This window comes from Amphibalanus amphitrite, unplaced genomic scaffold (assembly GCF_019059575.1).
Source record: "Amphibalanus amphitrite isolate SeventyFive unplaced genomic scaffold, NRLGWU_Aamphi_draft 000407F_arrow, whole genome shotgun sequence".
In the NCBI taxonomy this organism is placed as follows: domain Eukaryota; kingdom Metazoa; phylum Arthropoda; class Thecostraca; order Balanomorpha; family Balanidae; genus Amphibalanus; species Amphibalanus amphitrite.
In genome coordinates, this window is record NW_024881901.1 from 537,918 (window position 1) to 561,086 (window position 23,169).

At 47.9% G+C, this 23,169-nt stretch overlaps 1 protein-coding gene and 1 long non-coding RNA gene across 2 annotated transcripts; one reads left to right on the forward strand and one right to left on the reverse strand.

Moving 5' to 3' along the window:
• The first annotated feature begins 4,996 nt into the window (after positions 1 to 4,996).
• On the forward strand, positions 4,997 to 13,573 carry LOC122390754 (putative quercetin 2,3-dioxygenase PA2418). Its single transcript, XM_043384008.1, has 8 exons — positions 4,997 to 6,789; positions 7,139 to 7,323; positions 8,510 to 8,646; positions 9,835 to 9,943; positions 10,731 to 10,961; positions 11,295 to 11,389; positions 12,149 to 12,395; positions 12,933 to 13,573. Exons 1-7 carry the CDS (start codon positions 6,707 to 6,709, stop codon positions 12,380 to 12,382), a joined length of 1,074 nt encoding a protein of 357 aa, XP_043239943.1. The 5' UTR covers positions 4,997 to 6,706; the 3' UTR covers positions 12,383 to 12,395; positions 12,933 to 13,573.
• A 2,522-nt stretch (positions 13,574 to 16,095) lies between these two features.
• On the reverse strand, positions 16,096 to 20,766 carry LOC122390759. Its single transcript, XR_006258217.1, has 5 exons — positions 20,699 to 20,766; positions 18,495 to 18,627; positions 17,318 to 17,410; positions 16,879 to 17,006; positions 16,096 to 16,552 (listed from the first exon to the last, which is right to left on the reverse strand). It is a non-coding gene; the product is annotated as an uncharacterized LOC122390759 (long non-coding RNA).
• Between the last annotated feature and the right edge of the window lie 2,403 nt (positions 20,767 to 23,169).

A 23,169-nucleotide genomic window follows, 5' to 3' on the forward strand; every position in this document is an offset into this window, starting at 1 on the left:
TTTGGGATGCCCGTCTGCTTGCTCGTCTCCGGCCTGTCTGGGGTGTGTTCTGTTTGCTGTTGGGTTGTCCGTTTTGCTGGTAACCCGGGATGAAGAGCAGGTATACGCCGCATGGAATCATCGTACAGGAAATCCAGGGAGATGGGACAGATCGCGCCAGGTTTCCTGGTTCGCTGCGTCGACTCCCTGTTCGACCAAACGACGGTAGGTGTCAGCGCATCAATGGCATGCATGCGACGCTAATCTCCGCTGTTACGTTGTACCACAGTAGTCAGTTAGTGTACAATTAGTGCAAGTAGTGAGTGTAACCTAGGTGACGTTTTTTTAGACTAGCCTTAGATATTCCTCCTTTTATTGTAGTCAAACTAATTAAGAGTGGGAACCACTACATTTGATGACACTTGAGCCTCTTGTCATCCGTTCCATACTAGCACTATCCCCGCTTTGTCTCCACAGTGACGGTCCCCGCGTGCCTGCCTGATGATCAGTGCCGCAGGTCTCTGTTTCAGACACACCTCTGAGCGCGGTCTGGCGCGGCTACGGGACCAACGAGCGATCATCCCGCGGTGCCGCGGGACGTGTATGGCCGGGCCTCGCCTCCGGCCGTCTCCGCTCTCCGGCCGGTGCTACTCTAACGTCAGTGGTGACCGCCAGCTATCGGATGACGTCACTGGTGGGCTACAGCGGCGGACTCTCGCCCGTAGTGGAGCTGGAGGAAGTCACGCCGCCACGCTGGCCGCTGGCGGGGTCCTGCCTCGAGAGTGCTCCATTGGGGACGGGCAGACGGCGTTTCAGCTCACCACCACTAGCAGAGCCAGACCTATCGACAATCGCATCGGCGGAGCCAGAAACGCCGACTATGGCCGTGCCGGGAGCTTCGTCATCTGCATCAACAGAGCCAAAACTCGCGGCGATCGCAGAGGCGGAGCCGGAACCTCCGCCGGACCCAGCGTTGGATCAGAAGCGGGACAGGCTCACGGCAGAGCGAGCGGGGAGCGGCCGGATGACATTGGCAGAGCGTGAGGGTTGCATGACTGGTCACAGTGACGCACAGAGTGAAGAGAGTGAGGGGAGTGTTCTGATCAAAGGAGCAGAGGCTCGGAGGAACAGTCGTAAGACAGAGTGCGAGAGAGGATGTGTGGGTGCGAGTGAGAGCGTCCATGACGATAAATGTAGTGGCGAAGTTGATGGTACCGCTCGTAGTTCAACTGATGGGATGGGCGCTGGCGCTGATGGTGCTGTTCCTGATAATAAGGGCGAGTCCGTTGACGGTTGGATCCTACCATCACTTAGTGACAATCATCTGGAGAATTCTCCTGTTTCTGATCACAGTTCGTTCACAGTTATTGACTCTGTCATCCCTACTAGCTCACCCAGTGACGTTTCTGTCATTGGTAGCGGCTCATCCTCTAGTTTTCTCCACGTGTCTAAGGATATCCCTGTCGCTAATGACAATCCCACCTCTGGTGACACCCCGCCCGCTGGTAACACCGGGACTCTAGACCCCAGAGAGGATAGCGGAGGAGGAACGACAGGCTCTCCGTTTGTCCGTTTTTGGGCCCGCGTGTCGGAACGACTGTCGGGACGGTCACGACGACACGGAGGCTCAGGTCGCCGCCGAGCTGACCTCCAGGGCGCAGAGTCACAGTCGAGCGAGTGTTGACCTCACAGGGGTGTCATCCTAACCTCAGCTGTCTAAGGCAGTTTTTAATGGCTGTATAGGTCACAAAATGGGACTGGTGTTACGGCTTGCCGGACAGGTGATAATTAGCTGGGTTGCACTGATTTGATTTTGCCGGTTGTTACAGATAACGGAAAGTGATAGACGCGTATTGCACATATGTTCATCGTGTGTGTGTCTCTTCGTATATGGGCAGCGGCCAGCGACAGCGATTTGCGTGTAATGTGTAGGCCAGACTACTGTGTAGATGTTACAGTTAGTATGCGAAATCCGTTAGTTTGCAACGCAACTAGTTTCGTTGCAAACTACCTGACCAGCCAGGTAGTTTGCAACAAAACTAGTTCCGTTGCAAACTAACTGATCGTCCAGTTAGTTTGCAAACTAACTAGTTAGGATGCAAACTACCTAGTTACTTTACAACGGAACTAGGTGTGTTGCAACGGAACTAGTTGTAATGCGAAATCGACGAGGCAGTGGCTCTATTTGTCGGTTATATTAAACTTTTATGTAAATTTTAGCAACGGTTGTTAAAACAAAGCTGTGCTTTTCTGACGGGTGACACTAGACATAAGACGGGTGGTCACATTTAGGATAGAAACAGTGAATTAACCGGATTCGACTACATAACGTTACGATCACTGGCGGATCCAGAGGGGGGGGGGGGCAAAATCGCTCCGCCATCCACGCAGCGCCCGAAAGCGACAAATATTTACTTATTTTGATAACTAAACGAAAACTGAACAACTTTTATAATCAAATACTTGTGTTAGATTGCATAGCCGTGTGAAAGGATTGGAATCAAAATCCGAAAGGTTTTTGGAAAACTTTTTTGGGATTATGTCTCCCGCAACGTTTAAGACCATCTTTCTGGAACCGCCAGTGATCACCATAAATGTGTAGACATAACCCGCGCCCCACTGGGGGGGGGGGGCTATTCATAGCCCCCCCGTTTTTCTGCAATAACTTCTAAACCGCTTGACGTATCGCCGCCAAACTTTCAGTAGGTACCTTCGGCTGCATCAATTTGACACCCTGTGTCAAAATTTGAACTTCGTATCTATCATAGGTCGGCCGGAAATGACGTCAGAGTGACGTCATGTTCGATTTTCAAAATTTTCAAAATTTTGTTAGCTTTGAAAATTATACATATTAAAATCTAAAATTTGTTTTTATCTTTTTTTCAAAAACTTTTGGACTTTTCGAAAAAAAACGGAATAAATATGATAGAACACATGCTTATGACTTACTCTAGCAAGTTTTAGCCAGATATCTTCAAAAATGGCGAAGTTATACGCATTATAGCAAAAATTTCACAATTTTAAATTTTCAAATCAATTTTTCTGTATCAATTTGACATCGTACACCAATATAAACAGCACCATCCTGTTCCTGAGCTCAAACTGCATCCGATAGACATGTTTTTGTTGAAAAATTTCAACTTTAAAATTTGACCTTTTTTGACCTGAAAGTGACCTGACCTCAGCTAAATTCAGATGAAAATGGCCTCAACTGACACAGGCGACACCGAATTCGAAATCTATGGCCTAAACGGATCATAAAACATGTGTCACGTGACCGACTTATGACATAAGATTTCCGTGACCTATGATGACCTGACCCTGACCTGAAAATCAAAGTACAAGTTTGGTACCTTCAGAGTATCTAAAGCATCTGTTCACGAGTGTGTAAACCAAAAATCAGCCTGATCTGACTTGTAAGACGGCAGTCACAGACAGTGGCGCGGGAACTTCTTCCAGACTGGGGGGGCTGAACCATAATAGAAATCAACCTAGGGTACCCTCAAATCTAGTTTTCTCACCGGTTTTAGGCCACTTATTTTTCAGACCTTGGCCTTTTCAACAACAAAAAAAAAACGAAAATATTTTCAAAAAGTGAGGTATTCCGTCTCAGATGAGTGAAGAAACTACCGTTTTGGCAACCTGGAGTAAAGGTTTTAATCTACCAAATGAGTTGCCGAGCCAGTGAAATAGGTGGATTTTTCACTTACATGCTTTCTTCCTTTGTGACCCACAACCCCTAATTTGGGGAGGACAAGCTGCCCGACGGTTCCTGGCCTCATGAAACGTTGTGGGGCACCGCCCCCACGGCCGCAGAGTTGTGGGGGCAAGCTTCCCCCACTGCCCCCTCCCCCGGTTCCCACGCCTATGTATGAATCTATGAAATTACGTTGGCAGATTTCTGATTTCGATTCCTCCAGCTGGGGGGGGGGGGGGGCTCAAATACATTACGAGCCCCCCCAGCCGAAAAGCTGGGGGGGCTCAGCCCCCCCTAGCCCCCCCGGTTCCCGCGCCACTGGTCACAGAGCCCAAAAGGTGAACAAGCCAAATATCGATAATTTTTTCTTTGACCTGACCTGTGACGATATCGGTGACCTCGAGGTCAATGAAATTTTGTTTCACTCAACAGTTTTTCCGGGGCTATTAGATGCCATTTGAATTTTGACGATCGGCCTAGTAGTTTCGGAGTAAGGAGTTACCGAATGACCCCCCCCCCCCCCCCCAGTATGGCGTGTTATACACAGACCCCAGTGGGGCGCGGGATAAGCGGAAAGTAAAGGTTCTGCTGCTTTCGGAATATTCCATAACCGAGTCGCTGACGAGCTCCTACCTCCACAACCGATCAGTCTGTGACGCAACCTGCCCTTTGATCATTGGCTGTTGCCGAATGACCCGGCACCGCTAGGTCACCTGGCTAGGCAAGTCGCAGTAGGAGTCGGCCGGTGAGACAGATTCTTGATCGCACGCTTACCCCGGATCACGGGACAATATGGGACAATACAATTCAGTTCTGTTCTGTGCGGCGGCGGTGGTGACTGGTGTTACTGGGTGTCTAAAAAAAAATAATAATAAAAAAATCGTAAAATGTCCTCCGGAACTGCCCCTCCTCTGGATCCGCCAGTGATCGTCACATTATGTAGTCGAAACTGTTTCAATTTTCATCCATAAATGTGACCACCCGTCCTACTCGTATGTCTAGTGTCACCCATTAGAAAAACACAGCTTTGTTTTAACAACCGCTGCTAAAATTTACGTAAACGATGAATATAAACGACAGATAGAGCCACTGCCTCGTCAATTTCGCATTACAACTAGTTCCGTTGCAACACACCTAGTTCCGTTGCAAAGTAACTAGGGAGTTTGCATCCTAACTAGTTAGTTTGCAAACTAACTGGACGGTCAGTTAGTTTGTAACGGAACTAGTTTCGTTGCAAACTACCTGGCCGGTCAGGTAGTTTGCAACGAAACTAGTTGCGTTGCAAACTAACGGATTTCGCATACTAACTGTAACATAGATATGAATATTGAATGGGCAAGAAGTCGAACCGGGAACGTAAATCCATGACATGAGTGGTGGACCGCTCGACCTGCTACTTAAGTTGTTTGTTTCGAGTAGATTCATAGATTGCATCTATACTATTGGAACTGTATATTGGACAAGTGATGCATGCATAGTTATGTGCCAGTGGTGGAACATCGAGTGATGTAGCTTTATACCTGGTTAGTGCCGTTGAATTAAGAGTTGTAGTTTGTACCACCGTCACTGAATTCAATACATATTGGAACTCTGTTTTATGGCATCATGGTTCACCATTCTGCAACAGACTATCGAAAATCTAGTTGACTAGGATCCCATTATACACCCATGCCACCACTCTGCACGGAATGCCTAGGCCATCCCGACATTGGTCCGAGGTTGAGCCCGGAGTATAGAAGTCGAACGCCACTGAATAGTTACGTCAAACCTAAAAGCATGAGCAGACTGCTTTTACTGTATGCCTGGCCTATTCAAATACATTAGCCAGAGGGGTGTGGTAATAACTGGTGTAAGCAAATTGACCACGGTCAAAAATGCATTACCAGAATGCACTTAAGCCAACATTTTGGGATGGTCTCGTTCCTAAGTCGGCTAAGAGCTTCGGTCCAGAAAATAAATTTATCGTTGGCATACAGTAAAATGCATACCAAACTCGGCCGGTGATAAATTTTCAAGACCTCAGTCCTTACTGATTTTTGAACTCGGCCTTCGGCCTCGTTCAAAAATCCAGTAAGGACCTCGGTCTTGAAAATTTATTTACACCGGCCTCGTTCAGTATTATATAACACCACGGTCTGCAATTTTGAATAATTGTGTAATGCATTTAGTATAGACGATGGCCTCCTAATGTGTGCGCCGATGGAGCCAGCTCAGCTGCTTTCTTTCCTGACGCTAGATGTCACTAGTAATAAGCGCCTGAAGACGTAGACTGTGCCGCAAGACGTGAATCGGTGGAGCGCCTGAACGTAGACTGTGCCGCATGGCTGAAGTACGCAGTGAAGCTGAGCGCAGTTACAAATACTGATCTCATTGAGCCGTGAAAGGTAAGTAAAGTAGGTATACATTTATATTTGAATGGGGACGGCTAGTGCAATGTTGAGCTGATGAAATAGGATGATCAGTGAACAGGTGATTCGACATTTACATTACCAAAATAGCCAAGCATTGAACTCATGCGAAATCTATGTTGATATTATGCGTACCTATTCTGTTTAGTGTTAGCTTGCAACTCATAATTAATGATTTATTCTATCTTATGACCGAGAAAGCATATTTTCAACACAATACCGTTACACTCCGTCCGGTAAATCTCCTTCGCGATGTTATGCTATGAGCCATGAACCTCCAAATTCAGCCTAGTTCCCGCTTCGATCCTGTCATCATCCACCTACTGAACTTCGACCTGTCTTCAAAACGAAATGTAGACGACGGTCTACCACCGTCGGTGGCGCCCCCCGTCCCTCCCCTCCCCCCATCTCACTCAGGAGTGAGCAGCGGCACCACAGCGCCTCTGGCGGAAGCCCACGGCAACTGACCGCCGACGGCCGTCTAAATCGATATCAACATGGCGCCGACGGCGGGACCGTGCCGTGCTCGTGGCGGTGAACGACGGTATCGCTCATGAACCGCCCTGAGACCGAGCGCTGACCGGAGTCTGTGTTCGTCGCCCCGGGGCCCGTGCTAGCCGCCATGCCGACCCGGGTCATCCACAAGACGCTGGACGAGTGTCTGGCTCCGCGCCAGACCATGGAGCACGGCCTCTTCCTGACCAGGTGGGTGGTATGGACCGGTGGGCGGCTCACCGGCCGAGGGATGTTGCCGCCTGGCTGTCAGACTGAAACTGGGACTGGCATTGCCACTTCACCGTTAGGAGATGTCAGTTGCCCATACATAGAGAATCAGTTGCCCGACGTCTTAGCTGTGTCACGCAACTTGAAACGGCGTAAAGCCGGCATCGAGTGCATGCTCGATAGCGGCGGGCGCGCTGCTGCCCATGGAACCGTTTCACTTTTGGGACGCGACTGAGTGATAGGGCTGACATTGAAATAAAATGACATCAGATGCAACATTTTCTATTCCATCCACGGTGCCGGTAACACCCCGTTCTCCTCGCTCCCTCAGGAAGATAATCGGCAGCCAGCAGCTGAGCGCGTGTGACCCGTTCATCCTGGCCGACCATGTGGGTCCGATCCGATACGGAGCCGGAGAGGCGCTCGGAGTGCCCGACCACCCTCACCGGGGTCTCGTAGTGGTCACCTATGTGGTGGAGGGCGGCATGCGCCACCAGGATTCACTGGGACACAACGGTGAGGAGCAGGGTCGGAAGCCCATGCAGGCTCGATGCAGCGATACCTATCTATGTCTTATTTTTGAACTTATTTAGTTTTCATTGTTATTGCGCTGGTTTTGGAGTAAAAAGTGCTGCGAATGTATTGTTACGTTCATTCCATAGGCGTGTAACTTTAGAGCTGCAAGCGTCCCACAACGAAGTGTACTGCGATATCCTAGAAGCGGTACAATAGTCTATTCTATTCTACAATAGTCTATTCCATGAATCATTTTGATACCACAACTTGTCAAACGTCTACAATTAGGTATGTGAAAAAAACCGTTTGCACTCACTGCAGCGCGACCCTTAAACACCATGAGGCCCTGACAAGTGACAGGGGAGTTGTGTTGTGCCGTTTCTTTGTGACGTCACGTGCAGCCGACAGCTATGTGCGTCACGGCCTGCCACAGGGCCTGTCAGCGCCGACCGGGGGCTGTCCTGTCAGCCGGACCGGCGCTGGACGAGATAGTGACCCGCTCCCGGACGCTGCTTGTTAGCGATGGTGGACTGTTTCCGTCCGTAATATCAGCTGCCCCTCCCCACCCCTTCCGCCGGAAAACGCTTATTTCCGCCGAAAACCAGGCCACTTTCTGTGAGATAATCGTATCGCATGCGTGACCACCTTTTAACAGACCGATCTACCGACTGGAGCCTCATCAGTCATCAGCTCTCTAAAATGTAATACATGCAACAGGCCGCTTGTCTCTTTATCAAAAACGTCTAACGTTTGAAGCAGACTTCATCCCTTCTTTGACGGACAACGCAGTCAGTCAACAAATCAGCTAGAACTGCTTTAGCGACATCGCAGCGGGCCGATGCGTTATAAGTTACCGTCTAAAATGGCTATTTCATCCCGGTTTAGCTGAAGTAGCGATCGTTACTTACACGATAGACGGTAAAATGTTACGCATACCAAAGTCTGCATCAAAATGTATACCGAGCTGCTGTGTTACTGTATAGTGTGTAGGTACTACACTTTTTACGCCCAATTTAGGCGGCAGTGCACATATTTCAGTAACAGTGTAGGCAATTTCGTCAGTACGGCACGGTCTGTCTATGGCGAACTGACGAAATCGGTTGCACTGCACTATATATTTGGCCGTAAAAAGGTGTATCTGTCTGCATTCCGAACTTCCAGACTCTAACGACACTCGCATGTCTAGGTGAGCTCCTGGCGGGCAGCGTGCAGTGGCTCACCACCGGGCGAGGGCTGGTGCACAGAGAACTGCCCAACGACAGCCTCCTGGCCAACGGGGGCACCTGGGAGGGCTTCCAGCTCTGGGTCAACCTTCCAGCCAAGGTACGCTATAACCCGGCAGTTGCTGGGGTATTCCGCCACCCACCGTTTGCTGGGGGGGGGGGGCGTTAAACGCCCCCAGCCGATAACTCGAGAACCGATACGCGCAGCGAAACGCACGAGGCGGCAAACAAAAGAACGCAACGAGACGCTTCAGATGAGTACTTTAAAATTGAATTTTGAGGTCACAGGTCGGGTCAAGGTCAGGTCAAACACCTGAAGTCGAGCTTTCAGTCGCATGGACTTCAGGACTTCGCAATGGGCGCCTCTCGTCATAAACTCTGTCAAAACGGTGCACAATCCATCATATAAGGCCTACAAGAGTGTCAGCTCCATGTAGGGGTCAGTCAAGCATAGGTCAGGGTCAAGGTCAGGTCAACCGGGTAAGCACATATCCCGAAAATCGAAACTGATATTCGCAGCCTGTGACACATGTTTTATGGGTAATTTTAGGCGTAGAACACGATGGTGAAATTCATTTTATCATATGTGTACGTGTTTGGCTCAAAAAGTTCAATTTAAGAAATGCACGTACCATGGTCGTGAAGTAGTAACGAGAAATTGCCCAGATTCAGTTCAAGATTTTGGAAAATGCGGAACGATAATCAATAATCGAAGATAGCCATTTGATTGTTCATGGTATTTGTAGTCTAATTGCCTTTACGGCATGTCTGTATGTCTATCCTGTGATTTTATATGATTCTTAGAACATATGCCGTTTTTGGTCGAAAATTCAGAAATCATGACGTCACTAAAACCTCGATATCTCAAAAATTTTCCGACCGATTTTTTTTTGAAACTTTGTCACAATAAACTTCAATCAATTCCCTACAGGTACCCAAAATTTGGCGCGCTTACGGCGCGCCGTTTTTATGCTATGGCCCGGCGAAAAAAGTGGGGGCGTTTAACGCCCCCCCCCCCCCCCAGCAACTCGCGGGATAAGGGAGCCCATATAGCTGCTCAGGTAAATTTCTTAAGCTATATGTATTGCGCCGATTTATTTCTGTGAACACTGTTCAGTGGCTTTATTTTACTTCCAGGGAGTTACGTGATATTCACCTTTTTATCCATTTTACAGGCCGTTTACTCGTATTACGCTTATGGCTCGACGGTCAGTGCATGCTACCTTACAATGATTAAGAACCATAACTGGCGTAATGAGTCGAGCTGATCAACCACGCTGTTTTTCAGGACAAGATGATGTGCCCCGAGATGCAAGAGGTTCGTCCCGAAGACGTGCCAGAGCACATAGATGAGCAGCATCGGTTTGCCGTCAAAGTGCTCGTCGGACAGTACAAAGGTGGGCGCATGCTTGCAGTCGGATCAACGTGATAAGTGATGAGCGGCGATAAGAGACAATATTTTGTTTTCACATGTCTCAACCGGTAATATGGATAGATATTTGTGTATTATCGCAGTTATTATTGGGGGAAGGGAAGCAATATGTAATCTATTAAACATATTTAATGATGTGTTCTCAGGTAAAACCGTAGGAAACCCCAGTTTATTTATGAGTGTGTCAATATTATATGGTTTTGTAGTTATATTTTCATTAGAGGGCCTCACCTCTTATATAAGATCAGCTGACTGCGACGTTCCTCGTAACTGAAATAAGATACACTAAAATACCAGGTACGCAATTAGCAATAAGGCTCATTTTTTACACATACCTGTCGACTATTGTGGACGTTTTAGCCGCAGGCACGCATCAAAGCAGCTGCACTGCGTCTCGTTAGGGGCAGGTCTCCGTCCCTTCCGGCGCCTCGGGTGTTCTGTTTCCTCTGCCCGTCTACGCTCATTAGCATTAACTGCTCCGAAAACTGCCGTCGGGGTCGACTGGGAACGGCAGCGGGAACCCGACCCGGTCTGACCTGCCGGCCGGAGCCCACCGCCGCCGCCGGGGTACAGCGCTCCGCCAGTGTGGGAACACGGAACTGCGCCAGACTGCCCACGCAGTGCTGATGTAACGCATCCGTGAGTCTGAGACTAGCTCCTACCACTCCCCGCGGGCGCTCAGACGTTACCTAACGCCCTGCGACCACCCTACCGCCTTGATTCACGTCTGACGCCACCGCTCCGCCCTGCAGAGCTGCGCTCGCCGATCCGGACGCACACCCCGGTGACGCTGCTGGACGTGCGGGTGTCGGCCGGCGGCGCGTTCAGCCTGGAGCTGGCCGCCGGCCACACGTGCTGGCTGTACGTGTGGCGGGGCGCCGGACAGCTGGGGCACGCCGAGCAGCGACCCGTCACCGCCGGACACGTGGCGCGACTCAGCGACGAGGGACACGCCTTCCGCGCCGAGGCCGACCGCGATCAGGGTCAGTGGGGCGGGATACGATTGGGGAAGAAGATCTGTAAGAGAGAATAGACAAGAAATAAGGACTGTGGAAAGTAGGAGGGTGGGATCGATGGGGAGAATAAAATAGTTCGAGGGAACAGGAAAGAACGAACACACAAGATCGTATGATGGAGCCATGACGTGCGGTACATCATTTTTTATAGCCTAGTCCTCTTTTTTGTCTTATGCCAGCCGAAGCCGCCCGCTGCACTGCACGACAAGCAAAGTTGTATCGTTATAATGTAGCCTACTGTAACTTAAAGCATACGGAATGATTTATAGCTTAATATTAACAGCGACCCTCTAATTTCAGAAATGCGGCTTCTCATCGGTTCTGGGGTACCTTTGAAGGAATCAGTCTTCAAGTTCGGTACATTTGTCATGAGCTCCGTATCTGAAATTGAGCAGGTAAGTCGATACCAAGGCATTCGTAACTCGTGAATTAAAGGAAAAGGGCCACCTTCGTGAAATATGAAGATATCGTTGTTTTTCATTTTGACATTATTATTTTTCATTTTCTTTTTAAAACTGGTGCCAGAAGTGCACAATTCGCGAAAAAGTATTTAAAACTATTTAACATATTGGTACTATGTTGATACTCTCTACGGCACCTACTGTATGATGGCATAGCGATGACGTCACACTCAAGCCAATCAGCGTTCAGAAGACAGACTCGTCGGATTGTGTCAGATAAGCTGATTGGTTAAAGCTGAGCTGGTTGGAGCTGATTGGTAAAAAACCAAAGCCTCGCCGCGGGTGGCTGTATTGTCGGATAAGAACGCATTCCTGGGATAAGGACGCATTCCTGGCGTATTTTCTTTTAAAATTGCCGATAACTACGAATGGAGGCCGAAATCGGCCGTAAGGAGGTAGACAGATAGGTTTTCGGACACGGGCTACAAGATGGCTATCTCAGTTTCAATCCCCATGTTAAAGGTGGCCCTTTTCCTTTAATGAGATTGACGAAGTGCCAACGTTTTGTTTATGCCCGATGAGATCAAATCGCATAGAGAAGAAACTTCGTTCAGAGATAACGACACACATCGGTTGCGCTTGGCAATTGAGCTTAAGTTCTCAATTCTCATTCGCCGTGCCATTCACCGTTAAGTTCTCATTCATCACATTCATGCGCCCTGACCGTTTCCCTCCGTCCCCGATTTGCTGCAGGCTCTGGAGGACTACCGCAGCGGTCGGCTGGGTCAGATCACTGTGGGCGGCGGCCCGGCGCAGGCCGCCGGCTCGGCGGCGCTGCCCGGCGCCGCGCGAGGCCTTGATCTGCTCAACCCGTTCCAGGGCGAGATTGAACAGCTGGCGGTGGCCGAGGGCGAGGCACCGGCGCCGGGCCCGGCGGCCCTCTCTGACCCGGCTACGGCTCATCTCACCAACGGGCATCGCCACTGACCTATTGCCTCCGGTGGGTACAGTACAGCAGCGCGGCCACAAGAGTTTGTATTGATGTTTGAACTACCTATGTTTGTTGGTACTCAAAGATCGAGGCCCCGGGGCTAGCCTCCGCTGGCCGTAACTTCTAGTCCGGTAGAGCTGCAGATGGTGTTTCCGATCGAAGCCAAAGTTGTCTCCGTTATTCTTGCCGAATTTGGTATAACTTATGCCTTGTTATAAATAACGTTATGAATGGCAATAGTGCAGTCAGATAGGCTCAGTGACCCACTTCATAGATACTTGTTAAACACATCCGGACTCTTTCTCTGTACTGTACATAATTGTATTGTATGTGTAATTATGTCTTGCGAAGATACCGTCGAGCTTCGATTTGCCTCTTGTATGTATCTCTTACAAGTTACAACTTGCAAGCAGATGCATACTGATTATTCATAGTTTCACAGAAACCCACGCACTTTTGTCTCCTCTTCATTCACATAAATATCAACAAGCATCAGCACAGTATGCCCTTCACAGACCATTAACAAGACCGTTTGAACTGTTTCAGATTACCCAGCACGCTTTACGCCCCGGAGTGGTTATCGGCCTTATCTGAACCAGGCGAACTGTCTGTGTGCCCTGAAACCGACTCAACTACTGGTCTGAGCTGCTTCCCTCGACCATCCATTTGTCCGGTATGGGTACCAACACCGCCGGGAACAAGCACGTTTGAACAGAGCCGAGGCTCTCTCTCATGCTCTCCTGACCGAAGAGAACGAGTGCGGTTACAGTGCGTTAGCAAATGCGCAGTGAGCTTAGCTAGAACGGGACCGTGTCCAATGATAAACGGCTGGATGCTTTCAGGGTACGACACCCTCAGAAGCAGACCACAGTAAACGTTAACTACGGTCTACACAGTACGAGTATGGAGCCCAGGGACATGTTGTGAAAGTGCAGGGCAGCGTGAAAGTGCACTCATTGCTATATGTACGATACGGAGCGCGAGACGCGCTCGTCTGTTGGAAAGGAGCGGACCTCACCTGTTTCGCGTCGTTGGAAGGGCCGGCGGAGCCGAGCGAGCGTTACTTTCTGTCGTGATATGCAGCTGACGTGTGTGGTGTATAACGCTTCGATCCATGAATACACACCTTCAGCTGTCGTGCCGATCTAGTCATATAATACAAACTGATTGCTATGCACAGACCAGAAGATGGCTTTCGTTTCTGGCGCCGTTGTCAGCTCCCCAAGGGAAACCTGGGATCGAACTGCGGACCCATTTGAGAACTGATGAGACGTTCATATTCCAGCGACTGTGATCTATAGTCACGGGTTGGGAGATGTGACTACCTTCGGTTAGTTTTCTGTTTATGCAAATGCTGGATATCGCGGGAGAAGATCCTACGTTCCAGGGTGTGCTATGTGACAATCCAAACCACTCCACTCCCTACCAACATTGTTCCTGATGATCGAAGTGTTTCACGCCTTCCTGACCAGTGGTTCTGCTTCCGCCTGATCCCCTATCTACTCGTTCACCAGTACCAGACAAAGACCACCCTGCGGCGCACAAGATCCTACCGTATCATATTGCTCGGCCGGCCGAGACGACGGACGACGGCAGACTATGGCCGAGTGCCGACGCGGCGGTGGCTCTGGCACGTCATGAACCGCACGCACACAGCCGGTCCCGTAGCTCAGTTGGTTAGAGCGTTGGACTCCGCGTGGTGAGAGCACGCGTTCCCGGTTATGACAGTCCGGGTTCGAAGCGCGACGGGCGCTCGACATTTATGGGCCTCCTGACAGGTATGGTTGCGGTTGGTGGCAGGCCGTAGCCAGGCGAAGTCAGCGAGGGGACCGGCCGTGCGCGGCTTTGTGCGCACGTTAAACTTTGGACTCTAAATTCTGCCATAGAATCGGAATTGCGCGATCGGAGGGTAGAGGGCAGGGTCATCGCAACAAGCTTCGCTTAGCGGTGGCTCTGTCCTTGTGAATCCTTCCCATCAAAAGATTCGGACTAAATTTATAAAAAAAATACGTATAACCAAAAAGGGAATTGAAGCGAAAGTAATGGTTATTTGATGGAACTATTTAATTTCAATATAAATTTATAACTAATTTGAAAGTTCCTTTCACGGTGTGGCATAAAAGTATTGTGTTTTATTGAACTAATTTATTTGATATCGATTCTACGAGTTTCGTAAGCCATCTCGTTTTGTAATCCACAAAGCTCCAGATCCGTTCCTAATCTCTGCTGAGCTGGGCTGGTGATAAGCGTGATTAATCCATAATTGCGTCGGGCTACAGTTCACAATTTGACCATGCCACACAGAAGCAGTCAGAATGGGTTTGTGGGTCAAAGCTTTTTTGGCTCCTCATTTCGTCTTTTGCTTTTCACTTTCTGTTACACGTCATATCTTGGATGACCTTCTAAAATCAAGGAGCTGGTGCATTCATAGACTGATTTTAGGTTCTAGTCACCAGAAACAATATTTAGCAAAAAAAGTGCCCCAAAAATGAGTAACGGGTAAATGATATGGGCGGTACCTTGCTTAGGGATGTGATCGACATGCTCTTTTCCAAACTCTCTGTTAACATTTGAGCTGAGATATTGCGTTACGATAGCAAGTTCATTAAAGTAGCCATCCCACCTTAACATTAGTTTTGAGTTGAGATAGCCAAATTGGGGTCCCTAGCTTGCGCTTACCGATTTGGGCACTAACAACATCGAGCATTGCTTTCATGTGTAGATATTTAATTTCAAACTTGCAGTTTTCAGATTCTAAGAAGCTAATGCATTTTAATGCACCCTTGCTATTGGCGACGTCAGCGGAGGTCTCTGGTCTAACGATTTATAAATCTCAAACTAAAACCATCGTTAAAACGTGGTGATATATTATATACCGTCTTGCGCGCAACATCTGCCGCACTTTTATGATGTCAAAAAAGTATTGCTTTCAAATGACGGGAACAGCGACGATCCCAAAAAGTAAACAAAAGTAAAAGTCTAATATCTTGGAAACTAGTAAATATTTTTCGGTGAAATTTGGTAGGTATAAGGAAGATATTCATTTGTTATCTTTCTGAACCACGGGACATCGCTTTTATGTCAATTCATTAGCTTTTCTTGAAGGTGGGAGGGTCCTTTTAACACAAGCGACACACTGCTCTCTTTCAGTTCCTTTTTGTGCCAGCAGCTAATGGGCAAGAGACATCTTCCAGCTCCTTCTCGTCCCATTGCAATGGCTCTGGCAAAGTGACAAAGTTCGATACCTGATACTTGTCTTTTTTGCGGATTAAGCGCGTTATTGGTGTACGTTGTCAGTAACCTGTCAAATAAAAAGACGCTCAATGAAAAATAAACCTCGTCATTGTCGTTTAAAGTGTCATCGAGAAGCCGAGAAAGCACTCGGCCAAGGATGGTTCATCGGGAAACAGTTCGGTGCCGTTCACGAAAAACTGATTGGGGCGCGTTGCTTTAAGCTCGTTCCTCTCGTGGTCTCAGCCACAGCTCAGCAAATGTCGCTCTGTCAGCTCTGCTCTGTCGACACACACCTTGTTCTTTTGCATTAGTCTCTCGTCTCTTGTGTACTCCTCAAAGCACCTGCGATGTTGTCCTGTTTCCTATGCATGCGTCGTGAGAAAAGTTACCCAGTTTCTGACTCCATCTCTGCATTATTCCCGGAGCTATCGTAAGCCTGCGCGACAAATTGGCTTCTGGTACGAGTGTATTGTTTGCACCAGACCGTCGAGCCGTCGGCACAGAAATAGACAAGGGCCTCTGAATATGAACGTCGTGCCGGGGTCGGTGACAGGCTGCCGGAGACTCGGTGTGACCGTCACCTGTCTGTGGCAGCCCACCGACGGCAGCGTCACGGGAATACCACGGTAGATTCACGGTGATATCACGACAGAGTCACGGATATATCGCGACAGCCGGTACGGGGATATCACGGTGACGTCACGGGGATATCACGGCAGCGTCATGGTGGTATCACGGCAGCGTCACGGTAGTATCACGGCGGCGTCACGGGGATATCACAAAATGACACTGAGTTGGCGTCGTTACGTTGTCGTCACGGCGGCACTGTCACGTTGATGGTGTAAGTACGGCGTGACCGGCCGGCTCTGATTTCCTGCATCACTTCTGCAGCTCTTCTTCGCCTCCCTTGAACGGCCAACGGCTGACGGGCCCTAAAACAAAGAAACGAAATAACACTAAATTTCAATGACGGCTCCTGAAAAGCTAAAAAAGAAAATGACGCTATAATTGTCTTGACCTATCCGTTATTTTGAATCAGTTTCCTTTTCATGCTTCCTCATGGAATGTTTCAGTTTACTAAAATGAAATACATTTATGGCTGGAATAATAATTATCCTTTTTTTCGCAAAACAAGTTAACGTTTTGGTTTTAAACATGTGCACTGTGTAGTCTGAACTAACAAATCGACAATTGGTGGGGACATGGTGGTAATCAGAAGATCCGACGGACCTCGCGATGCCAGCGCGAACCGACTGACCTGGCGGATTTAGCGCGATCCGCCTGACCGGTGGCATCTGTACACGTTTCCCGGGTCGATGGCAACACAGGTGAACGAGAGGCCGTCGCTCAGCTCAACGGTCATCCCTTCTGATGGCCCGGATACAGCTGAAAAGTAGACAACTGATGAAACATTTTGCCTTTTAATCATCGTGCCTGCATAAAATGAGGTCAGGTTTTAGTTCTTACATGCTATCACACACTTTGAATCATGCATGAAGAATACGGAGCGATTTAAAAGCCGGCTTTATTGACAAACACAGATTTGAGGGTGGCAAAGAGTCCCCATCGTTCACCCTCGGCCTAGCTCACGAGTCCCTGATTCAGTACCTTGCCCTCAGTTTTTACTTTAAAGTATCGCTATAAAGTGTCTCTAAACTCTTTTTTTGTCTTCCTAGAAATGATGGCCAGACACTCACCTTTATCGCTATCTGTTGGCCTTTCTTGACTCCTTTTACCGAATCTGGGCCCCAAGAAGAATCTGTCTGACTTGGTCTCCATAGAAAGGACATCTGCCAAATCAGAACAAACAGGCACACGATGAGCTCATGCAAAGGAAGAGGAGATAGCCCATGTTATAATTCGGAGCTTTATCACACGATTTTTGTGAAAACAGTTTCGGATTTGATATCTAAAAGTAAGTACACGTGTGATTAAAGCGTTGCCATAGCGTTGACTGTATGGAGACGAAACGGTATCACATGTAGCCTATAGCTCGATATCGACCAGCGACGTATTTTTCCCAATGCCGGAACAGTTGCTAGTGTTTGTTAGGCTGACAGTCGGCACCAGCCTTTTGTGCCCACTGTTTGTAGTGTTCGACCAGCTTTTACAACAGCTTTGTTTGCATGAGCTGGTGAAAGGAGGTCCCCAATTGGGCATGTGACAGTAGTAAGCAGCGGATGAACGTGTTGTGCGTATTTCAGTCACGGGAGCTTCTCACCTTATGCTTTTTTCGTTTATGACAGCAAAAACACGCACTTCAATACCTAGCCAAAAGTCATCTTAAATTTTGGTCATGAATGACAGTTACGTGAGATAAAGCTACAAAACACCTTATTGCTTCATTCTATTGCGATGCTTTATTTGCATTGCTGGGTTAAGCCCTTTCAGTCCAATGCGACCATTGCAGAGCCGGGAGGATGATGTAAATTAGGGGAAGACATTGGTCTGGGCAGGCACCCTAGTGAGTCGCCGGGGCTGAGCCCGTCCTATTGGACAAGCCGACCAGCCCCCAAAGCACTCACTGCACCGGGCTACGGGTGTGCTCCCTTAGGAGCTGCGGTGCGCTCCAATGGGCCTGGGAGCCGCCCGCATGGGATGAAGCTGCCTGTCCAGCCCGGTTTGGGGGTTTCGGCGTGGAGGAGAAGGATGTGTCTGTCCTGAGGATGGAAATGATAGAACGGGTATGAATATTGCGATGCTTGTCCTCACCACTTGTATAGTCGGCACTGTAAGCGCGCGCCATGTGAGTGGTATGCTGTCCCGCAAAGCACCTGTGTATTGCGGAACATGCCAGCATCCGAGCGTTTCTGCCACTCCCTGTTCGACTTTACGGCCCCAGCCAGTCATGTGACAGCGATCTGTTCAGGTTACCTCGTTTGGAAGCGCCGTCCTCGTCTGGAATGGTATAGAAGCCGGGGAAGGCAGAGCTCCGACTGGCGAGCGTCAGCAGCATCAGCAGCCCCAGAAGAACACGGAGACAGGGCGATCGGACCATCGCAGTCGTCTACCGGCGAACCATGGAGTTACGCCGAGATGAGGGATGGGAACAGTTGTTATTGCTCTGTGTGTTAACTGCTTAAAAGTATAGGTTATGAGCGATAGGAAGTCATGACCGTTCTCAATAACCGACGGTTTGTTGTCAGCATAGCATAGTTAAAAATAACATGTAGTTAAAACACTATTCGTTAGAATTGTGTTTTTCTATTGAAAAACAAATCTGAGTTCCCTGACAATTTGAACAAAGTATGCTGAGGACTATCTATTAGACATTTTGTGTTAGTGTTCTCCGATAAAATAATTCAAGATATATATTTTGTAATAAAGTACGTGTAGTACTTCTACCTATATTACAGAAAATGCTTGACACTTGGGTTGAAGACTTTTTTTTACTGTGAATGAAAATCTGAAAAACATTAACAAGTGTAATAACAAGAAGTGTAATAATTTACATTAACAAGTGTAAAGCCGGCATAAGCCTAGCAAAAGTTTAATATCAAAAGGTGCCATGCATATTCACCTGTAAGTTGTAACAAACACATGCGAGAACAATGCCGGAGGGAGGAACAACGACATACATATAGGTACCTCGCCATCATGGGCTGTCGATAACTTGTCAAAGACATTCGAGTCACGATAGTCATTTATTCAACAACAGACACATAGTATCAACCAATCTATCATGCGACATCCTTATTTCGGACACATGAATATGTGTCCCGCTAACAATCAGACTAGCATCATAAGTTGCCTCAGTCATACATACGAACAATTACGAATAGTATTGAGCCGTATGCATAGAGCCATATTTTCGTTTCGTGACAGTGACTCGGCACAAAACGGCATTCAGCTATCAAATAGCACCTTCAGCCGCGGTTCCCAGGCCCCGGGGAAGGTACTCCACTTATGCGTACTAATAACCAGCTAATTAATGATGGAACATGTGTGTTTTTCACGGATAAACGGCGGACATTTGGATTTTTGTATCTGCGTATAGATACGAAAGGGCCAATGTAGGAAAGCTGCGCCGCGGTACAGATGTGTAATGCGGCACAGTCTACCATCGCATCAGTTGTAAGCATGCACACGTTGTAGGTATCATTGTTTCTGAAGATATGGCACTTGGCATCTAGCAGAAATTATTTCCCGAATTATTTCCTTCGCTGGAGAATCTTTCGGAGTATGATGTCATTTACCGCCAACCACAGTAGCATCACTTGAGAACGAGGGAAAATAATCAGACGCATGGAGCTGAGACAGCTACAAAGCTGGCGACCACTGTCATGGACTGTCATCGATGAAGGCGAAATTAAGATAAAGAATTATAGAAATAGCTGACCTATTGACCATAAAATATATTGCTTGGCGGCTAAATTCTAATCACTGAACGCAACAAACCGGCCACCCTGAGAGGGCTACCCTTATATGCAGACAACAGATGATGCTTTTGGTTTTCCGCTTCCTTCCTTCTTCTCTAAAATTTTCGTTTTTGTCCCCGATTGATCTCAATGTTAACTAAAACTCAGAGTTATTAACTACAGTGTCATAGTTGAACGTCTATTGGCCTGGAAAAACTTCTCATTTAATTAAGTAGGTACTGAAGGCTATTCCTGTCATCGTTCAACGTGCACACAATCATGTAATGGACATTTTAAGTATTGGAATAAGTTTTGTGTACACGTATCTGAATTTGCCGATAACTTGTGTCTTTTTATGTGAATGACCACTACCCATAGCGTGCCTATAGTGTCACCTTTTCAACTTCACGAGAAATGAATGAAAAAGCAAGTCAAGCACGTTATAATATGCACAAGCTGCGAACGAGATATTAAACGTCTAATGCATGTAAATGTTAGATCTTCGACACATTTTTGTGGCTTTGCGTCTTCAACATCAGCCTACCCCGTCAACTGCTTTGATATAGGTTATAGGCACAAGTGCAAAGTCGACGAACACATATATCAAAAGATGACGGCACATAATGATAAAAAAACATGCAGCAATGTACCTGACGTCCCTGCAAGCACCTTGGATAACATCATTACCCTATAAAGACAGCCATAATGCATCACACTGACCTGGTGTTCTTGCAGAGAGGTGACTTTCCCCCGCCAGTTCCGCCTTCTCCGTCGAGTCTGAACCGTCTCCGGCCCTGCCGCGCTTTCTGTCTCTCGCCCGCTCAGAAACCCGCCCACCAATCAGCGTCGAGAGGTTCGCCGTCACAGCCAATCAGCGCACAGCACGGAGCTGAGCTAGGTAGGTAAGAGCTAGGTAGGTAAGAGGTAGGTAGGTAAGACGTGGACAGCCGATGGATGCGGCTAAAATTGTGACATCCCTTGATTATATTACATGTATTCATGGCGATGATGACGAACCTGCAAAAAGTGCTGATGACTAAAGGTAGACCATAGGCAGAAAGAGGGCACTATATTACCAACCTTTTTTTCTCAGTACCTTACCATTAGCACAAAGCTTCGATACTTTTGACTTTGAGGCTTGAGCACGTTTTCAGTTCACTTCTCACGAAACTACATAAAAAGTGTGGTGCTCTGTGGAAGCAGCTAATAGTTGCTCTTTATCAAATAAGAAAACTACATCGTCATTTGCAATGCCGCTTATTATCATTGCAGGGCCTAATTTCATAGAGCGAGTCCGTACGTACCTTACGGCGGTTTTGGTCTTGTATTGCAAGCGCATGTGAAGCGATGACGATAGTTTGAATCGTTGAATTTATTCATCTTGCAAGCAAGAACAGAAAGGAGAAGGGGAAATAAATTTATCGCTTCACATGCGCTTGCAATACAAGCCCAAAAAACGGCGTGTGTAACGGACTCGCTTTATGAGACGAGGCCCAGATCGCTAAATTTCTGCAGCTTCTAAGGCGTGTGCCTTAAATCCTAACTCATTGCATAATGTCGAGCCACGGGACGGCTCGAGCCCGATCTCTCAAAACCAGGAGTCAACGCTCTGCCAATTGTGCCACGGCACAGACTCTAACCTCGAACGACCTCGCAAACGATAGGTACGAGACAAACGGTAAAACTAAACGGTTAGCAGTAAAAGGCATTGAATACAAGCGAACAAGGGCTACGATCTTTACTAATGTAATTTTCAGGTCAGGTCAAAAATGACGTCACGGGGGTTAACATAGCCAAAATGGCGACTTGGGAGGACAAGAGAGCTTTCCGTTATTAACTTTTATCTAACTATGTAATAAATCTCGAACAACATATTAGCACCATTCGGATCCACTCGTCTATGCACATCGAATATGTACATTTTGACCTCGAAAGGTTAAGGTGAAAACTTGGCCTCTGGGCAGGTGAAGGTCAAGTGTGGCTGGTAAAATGCATATCATTCGATGCGCTTGGAAAGCTGATCACAATGAGAGTTGAGACCGTACGCCATTCTCTTGTCTTTGAGAAGTTGCTAGCAAAAAGGCTTTTTGGTGGCCTTTGCTGACGTCACATGACGTTACAGATGTCAAATATAGCAAACAGTGGATCTAGTCAGTCGGTCATGACTCATAAATGGTGTCATTCATGACAAAATTGGCCATTACGACGCGTATTTGTGAAAAATTAGGCGTGTGACTCCCCCCCTCCCCCCATATCTACGAGTTATAATGGAGAGGTCAAGACATTGAACTAGTCTAGTCTAAGTTCATCAATAAAAACAATCCGAGACTTTAAAAGTGTAGGTGTCTATGACCTGATTACATCCTGCAATTTTCAAAAGGCTCGGTCATTGACTGCATGACCGAGACAAGGCTGTTTATTCTGACACGGTGACAAGGGTGTAAGAGGATGCGTTAAGATCGGGTCAGTCACAGTGATCTGGGGAGCTAACCCTAGAAAGTGGGAGATCTTTGCTTGCACCCAATATGTGAAACTGATGAGGAAGCTAGCATGCAAAATTCCGTGGTGCCACAATGGTGCCACATGCCGTGGTTTTCCCGCTATATCCGAAAATCCTCCCCCGAAAACCTCGTCGGCGCGCGGTTTACGCAAGAGAGAGAGAGAGAGAGAGAGAGAGAGAGAGAGAGAGAGAGAGAGAGAGAGAGAGAGAGAGAGAGAGAGAGAGAGAGAGAGAGAGAGAGAGAGAGAGAGAGAGAGCCATTCAGTGACTTTTCGCGTCATTTGATCAGTGATCTACAGAGGTCAACACAAAGGCTGCTTGCCTCTTAGCAATTTATCCTCACCGGGCCAGGGGGTTCATGCAAACCCCCTAAGGTTTTCGCAAATAGCGTAAAAATGGCTGCGCGTAGCGCCAACAAATTTGATATAACCTAATGAGGCATCCCTTTTGTCACCTTCCCTGAAAATTTCAGGTCTCAGTCAATTCAGGTCAGGTCACCAGGTCACCAAAACCGGTACAAAGTCAGGGTTAAGTTGGACTATTTTAGCGGTAACGGAATCATCGAGTTTTCGTTCCTAGCGTACAAACCGTGGGATTTAGCGCCACCAATTTTCAGGTACAACTTGGAGCAGATATTGGACACGTGTCCTGCGAGTTTTGTGTTCCCGTGACCTCAGGTCAGGTCACAAGG

Excerpts from the sequence above, each read along its gene's own strand:
- LOC122390754 (XM_043384008.1), top strand. The coding sequence starts at position 6,707 with ATGCCGACCCGGGTCATCCACAAGACGCTGGACGAGTGTCTGGCTCCG. Across the intron at positions 6,790-7,138 it reads CACGGCCTCTTCCTGACCAG|GAAGATAATCGGCAGCCAGC; the intron begins GTGGGTGGTATG and ends TCGCTCCCTCAG. Across the intron at positions 9,944-10,730 it reads GCTCGTCGGACAGTACAAAG|AGCTGCGCTCGCCGATCCGG; the intron begins GTGGGCGCATGC and ends TCCGCCCTGCAG.